At 36.1% G+C, this 15,485-nt stretch overlaps 2 protein-coding genes across 2 annotated transcripts; one reads left to right on the top strand and one right to left on the bottom strand.

The window, feature by feature from the left end:
• Window positions 1–599: 599 nt before the first annotated feature.
• GCK72_005826 (uncharacterized protein) lies at window positions 600–6,196 on the top strand (the record flags this gene model as incomplete). The annotated part of the gene is made up of 12 exons (XM_053725357.1): window positions 600–617; window positions 976–1,127; window positions 1,173–1,278; window positions 1,327–1,502; window positions 1,550–1,899; window positions 1,958–2,394; window positions 2,458–2,833; window positions 3,090–3,211; window positions 4,854–4,931; window positions 4,977–5,392; window positions 5,439–5,964; window positions 6,053–6,196. The coding sequence occupies 12 exons, from the start codon at window positions 600–602 to the stop codon at window positions 6,194–6,196; spliced, it is 2,901 nt and encodes a 966-aa protein (XP_053589551.1).
• Window positions 6,197–14,114: 7,918 nt separating this feature from the next.
• GCK72_005825 (uncharacterized protein) lies at window positions 14,115–14,603 on the bottom strand (the record flags this gene model as incomplete). Its single annotated transcript, XM_003108987.2, has 1 exon — window positions 14,115–14,603. The coding sequence occupies one exon, from the start codon at window positions 14,601–14,603 to the stop codon at window positions 14,115–14,117; it is 489 nt and encodes a 162-aa protein (XP_003109035.2).
• Between the last annotated feature and the right edge of the window lie 882 nt (window positions 14,604–15,485).

The following is a 15,485-nucleotide window of genomic DNA, read 5'->3' as shown; positions in this document are numbered from 1 at the left end:
TTTGCACAATCCTTCGTTCCAATACAAAACTATTGAAAAATGCGAGGTTTTCAAGGAATCATTGCATGAATCTGGAAAATGCTGAATTAGTGTACTTAATGATTGATTAAAAATTAACCAAAATCACACGTAAAGTTCTGAAAAAAAAGCACAGATAAGGGAATCAAATTAGAAACTATCTGAATCATTTTTATGTGCAATATGGGCTCAATTTTTTGATAAACGCGTTTTATAAACGGTATTTCGTGTGTATTGGTTTCTTTGTTTTTTTTCAGGCAGAAATACTGTATATATTGTTGGAAACCGCTGTAAATATGACAACAACACACTCATCACGAGGACAGGTCTGGCCTTGTGACTGCGGCCACTATCAGAAGCATTTCATATTATTTTTCAATAATGCATTCGTTGAAAACTTTCGAAACATTGTCTCTCGTTTTATTTAGTACTTTTTGTATTCTGACTCATTCGTTCTGTTTCTTTGCGCAACGCTGCTACTCTCTCACCAAGGCTATTTTCATTGCAGACAGATTTCATCACATCACTGTGAATGCAACCACATCGCCGACACTTGACTTCTTTCCATAACTACTACGATCATGTTCAGACGATTGAATGTAAGTAACCTAAATCGAAAGTGCATCGTAAAATTATCAATGAACTTGTGGAACTGATAACCGAGAAGACTCGTTATTCTTCTTTGTTCTCGGTTCATGGTTGCAAATGTTTATTTCACCGAAATTTGACTAACACTCCAATAATGCATAGTCTGCACAACTGGATTGTATTTTTTCGAGAAAATTTTCTGATTTTTACTTCAATGTTTCTCAACATCGTGTTGTTCCTCCGAGTTCGCAATGTTCCTTTCTGTTCAGACCTCAAAAACCATTTGATAGTAAAAAATCGAAGATTAAGTGTTTATTTCGTTTCAAATAAATACTGTTATTATTATTCATTTCATTCAACATTTTCCAGAAACATTCTACCTCGATGACGCCTGCTCCGGCACCGACACCGGCTCAGAAACAAAGACAAGAAAAAATACGGTTGGATTTACAAAAAGAGCTCGATAATGTAGTAAAAGCGGCAATCGCATCGCCTCATTCAAAAAGAGAGAATGTACCCAGGTAAAATCATTCATCAGTTTCTCAGTAACAAGATCACTTTTTCAGTGAAATAACTCAGAATTTATGCAATTCTATCGAAGCAATTTTCATTCACGGACTACGTGATCCTTTTTTTCTGAAAGGAACAAGATATGCGAAGTATCCGGAACCTGTAAGTTTTTTAATGATAGAAAAAGGCAAATGATCGTCACATATTTAGAATTTCTGGCCTTTTGTTTCCAAGTTTTCACATCGATCAATCACTAACCAAATCTCATGCCTGGGACAAGTCCGCACTGAAATTGGCAAGAGTCGAGCATGGATTCGAATTGTTCTGAATGAAAACGCTTTGAGTCAATACCTTGATTTGCTGGCAACAGAAATAACCGCTATTCAGTATGTTTTAATACGTTCACAACTATTTTGTATATATAAATTTGCAGACAATTTTATTCCGATGAGGCATTTCTCCGACTTCTTACTAACTCCGAACACTCTGAAAGGATACGTGGTCTTCTGAAGCCGTTGACATCACTTCCCATTTCTGCAGCCACTAACTCTTCGTTCCTGAATACTTGGACGCCCACTCCTTTGATTTTGGCTGGTCTAATGACTGGAGAGCCGTTAAAAGTCGGGGTTTTGAAAGCCCGACCAAATCCAAAACCTGCTCATTTGACTGAAGAAATTGCTATTCCAGCAATTGATGCCCTGGTGTCTGAAGAGGATCAAGAGATAGGATCGCCTGCTTACGTAGAGAGACAAAGAAAAAGGACATCGAGTAGACCTATCAAACGTAAGTTTTTTCATGTTCTCGCTGCTTCAGTAACTATAAATATATCTCGAAGTTGCAGGCCCAGATAACGACGATCACTCAGAATGTTCTTCTGTCTATTCACATCCTTCTATGTTGGATTCTGGTGAAATGTCATATCAGCATGCAGTTGTCGGAAGTCTTAAAAAAAATCCCTCGTCTTCTGGTGGAATGCGACGTGTATCATCTAATCAACGTATTCAACTTCCGCAATCACCTCTATTCTCCTCAACACCCGTGGATACCACAATTCTAGATCAAGTAAAAATCACAAAAAGATCATCTGATTTTGTTCAAGTGGTTTCGGATGTAGCTTCGAACGCGCCTCTCGGATCCAAACCCCTCATCATTTCTAGAAGAATTCGAAGACCATCTAAACAAAAGTCTAATTCAAGAAGTTCTAGTGAAGCTTCTCGAGAAGAGTATCAAAGAACTAAAGCTATATCAACGAGAGAATCCAGAGCCAACAGTGATTTGGTAAGCTGATTTTGATATTACTCAGAAGTTTTAGAGTTGTTTCAAATTCAATGTTTTTTTTAGCCATCTACAATATTCGGTACAGTTCCAAACGACGTAGCATTTTCACCAGAAGTTTGCGAAGGAGAAATAAAATCCAAACCAATTTCTGTCACAATCGACAGTGGAATCGCTGAAATGGCTTCATCTTCTGCAGGCGGAACAAGAAAAACATCAGAAATAGAACCCGATACTCTCGAAGAAAGAACTGGGATTGAAGAAAGATCTTTATCGTTTATTGAAGCTTTGCATGAGTTGGCATCTACAGTTGAAGAAGAAGTTCCAGCACCGAGGAGCATTTCATTAACTGATGATGTCATAAGTCAGAAACAAGAAGAAGAAGAAACTCCGATTGAATTAGAAAATAGTGTTATTGAGGACGATAGGGAAGTTTTTGATGGTATGTCTTATTACTAGCTGGAAAAATATTATAACTATCCTTAGATTTTTGAAAAGTGGGAAAATGCTATATGCTTATATTTCGCCGCAAATATCACTTCTTTTTTCAAATAATAAAAGAAGCTACCATGTTGCATTGAATCTGTATTTTGAAAAGGAGTAATCAGAACAGTTGAGCTAAACTTGTTAGCTAAACTTATTTACAGTATTGCATGAAAATTGAACCACCAAAACACTTTTTATTGTTCCTATTTCAGTGTCAATGGACGAGGAAGAAGGTACTGCTGCTCAACCTTCCGACCCCGTAGTGACTCGAAGTAAACCTGTTACAATTCAAGGAGGAAGTCGACGACAATTAATACATAGGACACAACAAAAGGTTTGTTCAGACGCTTCAATTTCCCGGAAAAAATTCTGAAATTTTCTGCTCCTGTCGTCATTAAACTCTGTTATCAAGGCTCATCAGCGGGTTTCAATTTATAGGCAGGTCGTGTGACCTTCTCCAGATATTTAATATGATAAGAAAATTAGGTGAAAAATTTGATGAGCAAAAAGCAATGTCTAAATATAACTGGAATTCGGGTAGTAGTAGTTAGTGTGTAACTTTTTTGTGTGGTTTTATCTAGAAAACAATAGATGCACTACGTTCTCCCATTGAATATTTGAGTGTACGTAACAAAAATATCATGGATCGTCTGATATCAATGTTTTCAACATAATCAGAATGAATAGTTCATCCGAAGTACTACATTTTACGAAGGCACTGGCTTAAGAAACATTTTTTCATTTCCTTGTTTCTCAAGACAACATCCAAAATCAGACAACACAAAAATCATACTTTTGAACTCTTTGTTTCATTTTTCATCACATTTAGACAGCATTCACATGACAATAAGATGCGAAATGGTGTTCGATAAGCGGCGGTGGTGCAATGGCAGAAAAATGATAAGCTGATAGTAAAGGCATAGTACTCTCTTCTTTTCAACTGAGATTATCTACCGCATTTCTGTTTCTGTGGAAAGCGCTTGATAATTTCAAGCTATGAGAATTCGAACGACATCCCTACTGTCTTCTTTATATTCTTCTGATCCTGATATTTCCACTGATTCGAAAAAGAATATGACCCAAATCGCTAGTAAAGTTGTCGCTACAACCAGTCTATTTGACACGATGACACCAGACGAAGAAGAAGAAGCTTTCGAAAGAATTCGTTCGTTTTCAAAACGGCTATCGTCATCTATTGGCAGCACAGGTCGTAGGAGAAGTAGTCTGTCTGATATGGTATCTGAAGTGAACCTAGTTAGAGACTCATTTTTCCGGAAGTTTGTTAACTCAACAATTAAAATTGCTAGTATTCTTCGAAAGGATGAGAAGACAAGTGCCAAACAATTATTTTGTGATGTGGTATGTGAAGAAAGACGGATAAAAATTCGTTACGCGCTGAGAATTTGGGCCTATAATCCAAGGGTACATGTATGAAAAATTTGATCATGGGGTACATTGAAGAGCTATGACTTTGGAGTACATCAACGGGATTATCATAGGGTACATTGAGTTAGATTTTTCATAAAATTTAAGAAGTCTCAGAGTTTCTATCAATTTTTGAGAAAAGCTTCACAGTTCTGTAATTAATGATGGGAATAGACTAATATAGAGGCGTATCTAGTTTTCTGCTCTGCGCAACGTGTACAATAAATTACGCCGCCTTTGCTGACCTCTTCCCCCGTTCGAGGTATCTCTGCCTAGTATAAGATATTCATTGATTTTTATTCTGCTCTGCGTTCATCTTCACCTGACCATTGTGTTCACTTTATGGTCAATGATAAGATCATTACTCAGTCGGTCATTCACCACTTTTACTTCACAAATTAGTTTGGGTGAGCAGTATTATTACTTGGTCGAACTATGAGTTTTCCGTTTTTCGTTCCTTGTGGGGTGAGTGAATTCTGATAGTTTTCTAAAAAAAACTTCATTCAAGAATTAGGGTTTCACTTCAATGGTTATGAATTTTTAATTTTCAGGCTGATTCAATTCTCGGAACTTCACTTCGCGATGAACTTTTGGAAGCATTACCTTGTACTGACAACGACACTTTCGAAGTATACTAATTCTGGTTACAATTTTCCAATTTGATGTTTTTACAGCACGGAGTCCCAATATATGTACAAAGTCCCGGATTGATGGGAAATTCGCTTGCAGCAATTGGAGCGCGACATCAAATGTGGGAATCGAATTCTGATCATCTTTCTTCATCTTCTGATTCTGGTGGACCAGTTGTCAGCTTCGGACAAGCTCTACGATCAGCAATGGAAACTCGCGGAGGAAATGATGACTCACATGTAATGACAGAATCCCTTGGTACTTCCAGTCAAGATCTTGCTGATAATGATGAAGGTATTGATGATGTGAACTCGACAGATGAGTCTAGAAAGTCATCAGTATCTTCTGAAATCGCAGAAAAACTGTGCCGAATTCCGAGAGAAAAGGGCCTGGACTCACAAGATTTTCGGTGCGCAATGTGTCGAAAGACGATTGGCGGTTCTTTCTTTTCAAAGTTCGAGTAAGCTTCAAAACAAATCGCTTGTTAATTATTCTTTTTCTTCCAGAACATGTGCAATCGACAGTAAATACTATTGTCCGGAATGTATGAAAACCGGTGGAAAAGTTTCGATTCCCGCTCGGGTTGTAATGGATTGGGATTGGAGAGAAAGAGCAGTTTCTGATCGAGGACGTGCTTGGTATGAAGCAAACCAAGAAAAGGCACTTATCAACATTAAAACTTCAAATCCTCGTCTGTATTCACATGTTCCTGCACTCGAAGAGACTCGAAAACTTCGAGAAAAGCTGCATCTAGTCTCAATGTATCTATTTACATGTCGCGAATCAGTTGCAGAGGATTTCCGACGGCGATTATGGCCAAAAGAGTATCTTCGATCAGATATTGACCTTTACTCATTTGCCGATTTGATGGATGTTAAGAGTGGTTCCCTTCAGAGACGACTCAAAAATTTACTGAAACATTCAATGAATCACGTTGTGGCGTGTACATTGTGTAAACAGAAAGGATTCTGTTGCGAATTGTGTTCAGTAAATGAGGTTATTTATCCGTTCAATACGGAATCAACTCATAGGGTGAGTTCGATTTATACATGCATTGAACTCTACTTGATCAATGATCAATAATTAAAAATTTAGAATAATTAATTGTATTTTATTTCAGTGTCGTGTTTGTTTCTCAGTGTTCCACAACGAATGTTGGCGTACTTCCGGTGAATGTCCCAAATGCATCCGTCGTCAAAACTTTGAAGCTCGACGCGCCCAAATCGATGATCCCCACAATACTCTGCTTGTTCTCCAGCCATAATTTTCTACATGACTTCTATATTTTGTATAATCAATTTATGTTCCAAAATCTGTATTTTTAATTTCCATGTTTTCCATGTATCATTATCATGTTTAACCCACTTTCGTACTGTACATATCTTTTTCGTTTACCTCATCCCTGTTGCATTTTTTCCATTTCCACTTTATTCTCCTCTATGAGAGGATAAACGCACTCCTGATTGTCAAAGGTATTACGTAACATCATCGGATCTTTTAATCGCAAAACACCTAACAGAATGATGCTTTGAGAATGTTACGTAAACTCTTGAAGTTCACCGAAAACCGACAATCTGTCAAAATATTTTTCTCTAAACGTTTTCAAACTAAATCACTCAACCGAACACTAATCCTTTATTGAAATTTCATATTTGAGATGGAAATAACCCTTACTTTTCTATTTTATGAGTTCGGGTCAAGTGGTTTCAAACTCATTCGACGTCTTCTCGCGTTTCGAATTTCGCTTTTCAAAAAGAAGAGGAAGAAGAGCAATTATAAACAAAATGGACATAAGAAGTCAAATAAAAGAGAAAAAGGTACAGTAGAATCAGTCTTCAGAATACAGAAAAGTAAACCGCTTACCCGGAAAATAAGAAGGACGAGTAGCCTTGAGGAGAAGAAAAAAAGGAGGAAGATCGAGAAAGAACACAAAATAATCCGAGAGACGGACACCCATCATTTTCTTTTTTTCACAATTCCATTGGATTCTTTTCTCGTCATTTCTGAATTTGTTTTTGAAATTTCTAGAACTTGACCGGATGTTATAATAGACCCTTCAGACCAAATATTGTGATTTCAAGAAATATAATTATGACATTTTTATTCGTTTTGTACATTATTCTGTTTCTATGAACTTCGACAGACGGTATTTAGAATATCGGTTACTGTAGAATTGCTTCCTTTTTACAGTAGATTTACTGCGCCTTCATCCACAGAGCCCAATTTTTTTTGTTTTCGCCAAAAATGAACTTTGCGATATACATAATATGCTAGCACAGGATATGAAAAGTTTTTTTTCAAAAAAGTTGTCTAGTGCAAAATGAATATTGGGAGCTGCTGATGCGAAAACAATTTTACCAACTCAGAATCATCAACAAAATCATTATATCGTAATACCTCGTGGGGCTGACTGAAATTATTTTTTGAAGAAAACAAGGAAAAGTACTTTGCAGATCTGAACTGTAGGTGGGAGAGTCTGTAAATATCAGACTGGTCTGAAAAGATGTTGTCACCCCCGATGTTTTCTGGAATATTTATCTATATAGAAACGAAGTTTTGTAATTGGTCAGCAGATTTTGACTTGTCGGCAACTTGAAACAACTGATTATTCCGTATTTTTATGTTCAGAAGTCACGCTGAAATTAGAGAAAAGAAGGGACGAATTCCTTTGCTTGTCGTATTTTTCAACTACTCAAAGTGTCGGTTTTATCAGAAACATTCCCAACTTTTTTGTTAAATCTAAGTCTCTTTATTTTTTAAAATTAATTTATATATTTTAGAATCATCAATCCAAATGACAAGTTCTCGTCATCTGTTGTTATTTTCTTTGTTATCAATCTTCCCGATTTCAATACTTTCTCAAAATGGAATAGAAGATGACGTTGTGGAATTCAATGGAATTGATCCAGGAATCACAAGTACTTCAACAATAAAACCTCCTCCAGATCCATTTGGAGATCTGATTAATGAGAGGAGTTTAGATGAAAAGCTGGATGAATTGGATGCAGAATCTCAAGAAATTGTGATTGATTATGTGAGAAATGGAAGGAAATTATATGGAGATGTGAGAAGTGAAAACTCAAATTTAAATTGACATTCTTTAAATTTTCAGTTGAGACGTCGTCTAATTCTCTACGTAATGAAGTTCTCACCGGTTCAAACGGCTGTAGAAGTGTCAGGAAATGAGATTCAAATTCAAAAGGTAACTGGAGTTTAGATTAGAATCTCCGTCATAGAACAGTAATTGAATGAGAACAAAGTAATAAATCGAGTTTTATTTCAGATTGAAAAAATCAAATATCGCTTCAGAACTGGACTCAAAATCAAGTATTCGTCATTGAAATCGGTTTGAAGTTTCAGAAATTAATTTATATAAAAGTTTGAATTCAGAGAATTGATCGTCTTGTTGCCCATCTTCTTGCTCCAATATTTGCTCCATTTATGCTACTTCAACCAGAAGAGATTCGTCCTCTGTTCGCTGCTCAACAACCAATTCAAAAGACACCAGTTACAGTTCCACAACAAGAAATGAATCAAGCACAAAGCAGTTTCACAGCTCTCGAAATATTTCCATCTTCACTTCCACAAGATAAATGGGCACAATTCGATCAAAGATGGATGAATCCTCAACCAAATCAATTCGCAGTTCCTTCATTTACTCCATTTTATCAACCATTCCAATACTATCGTCCTTATTAGTTTCACTCTTTTTTTTCTAATAAATTCCGTGATATTCAAAATACTGGAGGAGAATCGAAAGGTGTAATCTGAAAATTAGTAGGCGGTGAGATCCAAAAGAAACACCTTTTGAAGTAACCGATACACGGTGAGACGGGGGATTGGAGGACAGGTTACGCTCTAATCAAATACATTTCCGAATTTGAATTTTACTCTACATCGTTGAGAAATGTAGGATAACACTTTCAGAAAGTAAGTCCTGATTACTCCTTAATTTCAAGAAAGTTGTTGATTTCTCAAGTTTTGAGAAAGTTTAGATTTATCCAAATTCTTCTGACACATCAGTCATCAATGAAGATGCCCTCTTTTCCCTTGTATCTCCTAGTGAGCGGTACAGTCAAAAGAGACAAGAGAGTGACGGTGTCTGTTGGGTGTTTGAAAGTCTCTCTTTTCATTGTCTGCGTCTCTCACTTCTCCTATACTATTTCGTGGATTCATTCTCAAAAGGGACCGCCTGGTTGTTGGGTGTAGAAGAAGAGCGGTTGCCGCCAAACGTCTCTTTTCAAATCCGTTTGTTTCTTCAAATCTTCCGTCTTAATACCAATCTGTCTGGTCCTTTCATCAGAATTGACTTCTTCTGATTCAATACTAATAAATAAATGTTATATGCGCAGGATCTCAGCATCATAAAATAACTTTATTTCGTTTCCGATGGGGGGAAGGGGAAGAAGAAAAACGAAGAATCGGATGAGGGTGGATGTCCTATTTTTATTGTTTGAATTTGTGTTGAATCTATTTGATTCTCTTTGAATTCTCCGCTTTCATGTATCCTTCTTTTTTTGAATCAACGAATTTACATTCCTAACTTTATAGTTTCACGGATCAGGCTTATCTCAAAGACACTGATAGAAAGAGAGAGAGAGAGACAATTCTCCTTTTATTGAATATTTGTTTGAAAATGGGAAAGACTGCTTTCTTAGTTTTTAGTTTTCAGTTATACGGTAGTTTCAAAACGAGTAGCAGCCAATTGAGATTACCTCGAAACTACAAAAATGAAAAGAAAGGTTTAATAACTTCAAATCATTAAATTCACAGTTTTCTAAAATTAAAGCAACGTCTAGAATCTGAACACAAAACATATTGAATGAATTGAATAAATTCCAACAAATTACACTTCTATTGATTTCCTTATTCAATTTTTCCATTCATTTTCTTCACGTTCAATTCGAATTTTTCGATAAGAAAACAGTGATAGCACGAGTGCACACGCTCAAACACTTCCCACTCTAAAAGTGTCTTGCAGAAAAGCAATTTGTGTTCGGTTGGCAGTTTTATGAGGCAATTTGGCAACATTCAAACAGCAGTTGCTGATAAAACTGTCACTATTCGAGTGTTAACCGTTTTTCCAAGAATTTCAATATTTAATGATTCCAAAGTTTAATTGATTTGAATTTCTTCGGGAATCGCTTCAAATTATTGTTACTTTGAAAGGGAAATCCCAATTTTCCAATAACTTGACCTAGATGTTCTTTTCATTCCTCTCAGCTCAACTTCTTAATTCTCTTTCGACGATTATTTTTCGAATAATCCAATTTTCCAGAGTTTCAAATATCAAAAGAAAGCGATGCATGTAATGATTCTCCTGTTACGCCATATCATGATTAGAGCACCTGTTGCCGACAAAAAACCAGATGGTTAATTGCTTTCGGTCTAATCCATCGGTCTTCCGCTCTCCTTTTTACAATACCGCCTCCGGTATGCTTATTAAAAATGAGTCTCATTATCTTCCAGATCTCACTCCAAATTTGTTCTTTCCTTTCCTTCTCGAATGATTAATTTTTTCGTTCGCCCACATTCATCGTTTCTTCTCCGTTTGTCCGTGGTTTAAAGCATTCGTCATTAATTCTCCAAACTGCTTTCTTCTTCGTTTCCTTCGTTCAATTTATTGCTCTTTTCTCTCCTTCCCAAAGCCCTCCCTTTAAGTTTACAACCATATTCCTTTTCGTTTTTATCTGTATTGAACGGAAACGCTTAAAGCAAAAAAAAGAGGATTAGAAGATTAGGAAATGGGGAGAAGAACCGAGTGATAAGGTTAAGAGGAAGAAGAAGAAGAAGAAGATGTTTGTGGTACTGATTTAGGACCGTATCAGTTTTGAATATTGGTTCTGATAGAGGAATCTTATTTATGAATAGAGATTTCTTACTGTACTTTTATAGTCTGGTCTTTCTGACACATCCACACAAAAACATGTTTATCTTGTCATCTCGTTTACAATACAAAGTAAATCTTGTACTTTCCTATTTATTTGAGATTTTCGCACGCGATCCCATCGCCTTCTTCCTTTTCTATTTTCCGATGTTTCGGCTCATTTGATGTTTCTCTTCTCGACAAATATCACCTCTTCTTCTTCCCCCCATTCGGTCACTTTCTCTTCTTCCCACTGGGTGGCTGTCTCTACTAAGTAGGTATCAATAGCCGCCCTCAACCTAATTAGAGTGCTAGGGTGGTCACAGTCGGAGCGAAGCGGCATACTTTTGAAGTTTTTTTGCGGTGAAAAAAGAGGAGGACTGTGTCATTTAGCCGGCGCAATGAAAATTTTATTTCGATTTTCAAATCTTCAATCGTAAATCCTTATCCTATCGTTGAAACTGTCAGTTTCTCGGTTTCTATCTTATCTCACTATTTGTTTCCTTTTCCTGTCATCACAATCTTGATTCACAGATTACAGTATACTGAGTTGTCATAAGTGACAACCGTCTTCTGGGAAGAGATTACAATTCTAGAGAAAAATGAGCAGATGGCACATTTAGCAATGGTTCATCGATCATTTTGTGTCTCTGTTCATTTATTTCTCTTCATGTTTTTAATTAGATTGTTTTCCAATTCTAATTCTTGCTGGAAATTACAATTTTTAAACTTAAGAAAAATATGTTGAGTACGACAAATCGATGGTTCCTTTTATGATATCCGCAGCTATTATCGAAAATATGCAATGTTTTGTGCAAGGTGTCATTCTGAAATAATTATAACTCAATTGTATAGATCTCAATGTTTCTGAGTTCTCAAGTCTATCGTGAATATCCCAAACATTATTATCTCGATCCAACCACTTGAGAACATCTTGTTCACAGTTACATTTGTACTTCCAAGTGGTCATCATCATCTTCCCAAAGGCAAATACAAGTTCCCCTTGCCTGCACCCACTATTACTTTGACCCTCTTCTTCAGTCCAGTCACACCATGAGCACACCCTAGCTGTCCCCCTTTTCTTCTTCTCTCGCGTTCGTTACTCTTTTGTTATAAGTAGTACCTACCTTTATATTACACTTTTTATCCACAACAACTGTTTTAATTTTTTGAATTTATTTGCAGTGTAGAGCCAAATGGCGAACCTCTTTCGAAACCTGTTCGGACACAAAAAGAGTCATAGTAAAGGAGATGAAGAGAATGGAAATGATCAGATGACAATGGTTAGTTTCTCAACATTTCAAATTGATTCATTCATTTTATCATTTTCAGGAACGGGACTCTTCTCGTCGATCCGTCCGTCCACCGTCTTCCTCGTCTCGATCAGCTCTTCGAGGTGCTCGTTTTCAAGATGACAGTATGCTTCCACCAACTGCTGCATATCATACACAAAGTACTGCAAAAGTTAGAAGAGGACCAAAAAGTTGTCCGCCAGAGTGAGTTATTTCTATTGCTCTAAAATCACATTATTCGTGATGAGAAACATATGTGGAAAGGGTCAGAAGTGGCCAATAAACTTGAATTTATTGCATACTTTGTATCATATTATTTTGGTTAGTGAGAATTAGAAAAAATGGTTAAAAGTATATGGGGATAATTAGAACTTCCAAAAATGAACTGAAAAATATCAGTTGTTTTCATCCATTCGATTCCAGATGTGTGGATGAAGAACCAGCAAGCAGTCGGTCGTTCAATGTTGATTCATTCCGTAGAGAACCTCGAGATCAACGTCGTCGGAATAATAACAGCCAACAAATGATTCCATCGTCTTCTATGATGATGTCATCAAGCTCTTCTCATCGAGTTGCTCCACATTATCAGCAAAGATGGGAAACTTCAGAATATGGAAGTGAAAATACTTCTCCAATTGGATATCATCGTCATCAACAACAACAACATCACCATCGACGACATCAAGAGGAAGAAGAAGACGATGAAGAGGAGGAAACTGAAGATGAAGTATATAAGAAATCAATGAGATATCAAGAACTCAAAAGAAAGATTAGAGCACACTATGAAGAAAGATTATTCAATTATGAGAGAGGTCAACGAAACGATCACAGACAAATCAAAGAACTAGAGAAAGAGAAAGATGATTTAGTGAAAATGCTACTTCAATCGAATGCAAAATTAGAAAAAGAGAAGAAAAAAACGGAATATTTCAAAAGAAAATGGCAAGAAGCTGAGCAACAAATCAAGATTCAACCGAACAATTCATTCGGACAATTTGGATTTCAAATGACTCCACAGTTCCCACAAATGTATCAATTTGGACCGAATAATGGAGGTGGATCATCTCAAAGATATTCATTTATGGGAGCTCCAATGCATCCAATTTCTTCATCGAATACTCCAACAACTTCTGGAATGGATACTACTGCTGGAGGAGCTGGTTAGTTATCATCTATTCAATTTTTCTTTTGAATACTTCATTCAAATGAATTCCCATTCTAAATATTTCAGGTGAATCTCTTGTTCCTGCTTCAGATGTCAGCTTTCTTGCCCCACTTGCATCTGTAACAGCAGCTCTTCCATCACTTGATATTTCATCACCAGCTGGTCCAAGTACTTCGAATACTGCTATCTCACATCAACAGCCATCAACTTCAAGTTTCTTCCAAGACGACGATGAAGATCAAGATGAAACGAAGAACTTTCGAGACGAAGACATTGAAGTGCCACGTGGATCAACGAATACGTTGAAAAATGACGATTTGATTGATAGTATGGACTTTCTGAATGATTCTCATTTGCTCCCACTTGACGAGGTTGGTTTTGATCAATTTCAGTGGAATTTCAGGGGACTATTTTCTGAATTTCAGGGTAAAGATTCGGGATTCAGTACAACTCCAGATGACGACAAAAAACCTGAAAAGACTACGACGTAATAGTTTTTAAATTTTTTTAAAATATAGTTGACTCCCGATTCACATTTTATTTTCCTTCTCCGTGTTTTTCATTTTATTTAATTCAGTTTTTCTCCATTCTGTTCCCCTTAAAATTACGTGTATATTTTCCTTCATCCTCAAATAATTCTTTCCTGTTGTAATTTATTTGAAGAAATCTATAAAATTATCGTCTCATTCTGGAACCAACAAAAATTAATAGTATCACTTTCTTGAATGATTGAATGACTTTCTAATTGTATTCAGACGACAGTAACTACAAACAAAAAGCAAAATCACTTTACAAATTCATTTATTTTATAAATCACAAGCACAAAATAGATACATTAGCATTGGGAAACAAAGAGAGTTTATTTGAATTTTACTTCTCCATTCTTCTCGTTTTTTGGCACTTTCTTGTCGAAACCATCGGAATTTCTTCGAAGATCTTTGAGTGGATCATCTGGTTGATATGATGGTGGTGGATCATTTCTCATATCTCTTCTTGTTAACTTCTCGGCCAATTTGATCCTTGATAATGCACTTTCCTGTTTTCTGACAACTGAATCCAAATCATCTTCAATCCACTTCCTCTTTTTCGAATCAAGACTCGAATCCGTCAACTGTTTTCTCAATTTCAGAATCTTCTCACTTGCATTGTCATAGTCGTCTCGATGTCGTTTCAGATCTTCATATCCCATTTGACGATGAAAGTCATACGTGGATTCCATAGTGACAATATGGTCGAATGATTCACAATGAGGATATGAACTACTTGAATTTTGAATATCTTGTTCTTCTCTCGATAATTCAATTCTGTCATTCAAGTCCATTTCAATATCTTTTCCTGTTATTGTCATTTCGTATCGAATATCTGGAAAGAAATTGATTTTATTTCGAAAGGGATTTGTACGGAATCTAACGGTACTCTAACAAAAAACAGAAAAACGGATGACAAGATTCTGAAAAAATAACTTATTGAAAAAACTTTGGTTTGTTAAACCATTAAGGTTCCAGGTGAATAACGTTTGAGATCAGAAACGATGACGTCAATGATAAAGGAATAACGTCATCTATGTACATATTTCGAAACTAAATTGGTAAACGCTGCTCTTTCTCAAAAAATTAAAGATCATATGGCATAAAACGAGTATAAAAATTCAATAAATTCGATAGAGACACGGAATATTTGAGAAAATGTTCAACTCGTGAGGATGAGAGGAATAGACATGGAGAGGAAACTTTAGAGAATGAAATTCGAAAAGAGACGAAAAAAGAGAAAGAAGAAATGAGTCAGAGAAAGGAAAATAAGTTGAAAAAAAATAAGTAGAGGAAAAGATAGGAATGAATATTAGTAGTTCTTTACATTGTTCTAATCATTTATTATCATGTTCTTCTGACGCTTTTAGTATGGAACTTGATAATAACTTATACTTCAACAGACAACCTCGACGAAGTTGCTCCAAAAATTGATATATCATCACATTCATTCGAAAGGATGACACTTATGATAACCTTCGTTAAATCGGTTAAAACCAACGAATAGAAAATAAAACGAGAACGGAATTTGTGCGGGCACTTCACTGGTTCCGCCTACCACTATATCCTTCATCCGCAAATATGAAAATGAGTTTCTTGTGTGATGGTCATTTTTGGAGACAAGATCTTTTTTCGAAATTTTTTTTGATAGGGATAGATGGAAAAACGGAAACCAAACGGAAACCATTCATTTAGATATATTT

Source organism: Caenorhabditis remanei, chromosome II, assembly GCF_010183535.1.
Source record: "Caenorhabditis remanei strain PX506 chromosome II, whole genome shotgun sequence".
Taxonomy (NCBI): Eukaryota; Metazoa; Nematoda; class Chromadorea; order Rhabditida; family Rhabditidae; genus Caenorhabditis; species Caenorhabditis remanei.
The sequence above is the reverse complement of the archived record's forward strand: the minus strand, read 5'-3'. Positions and strand labels throughout refer to the sequence as shown.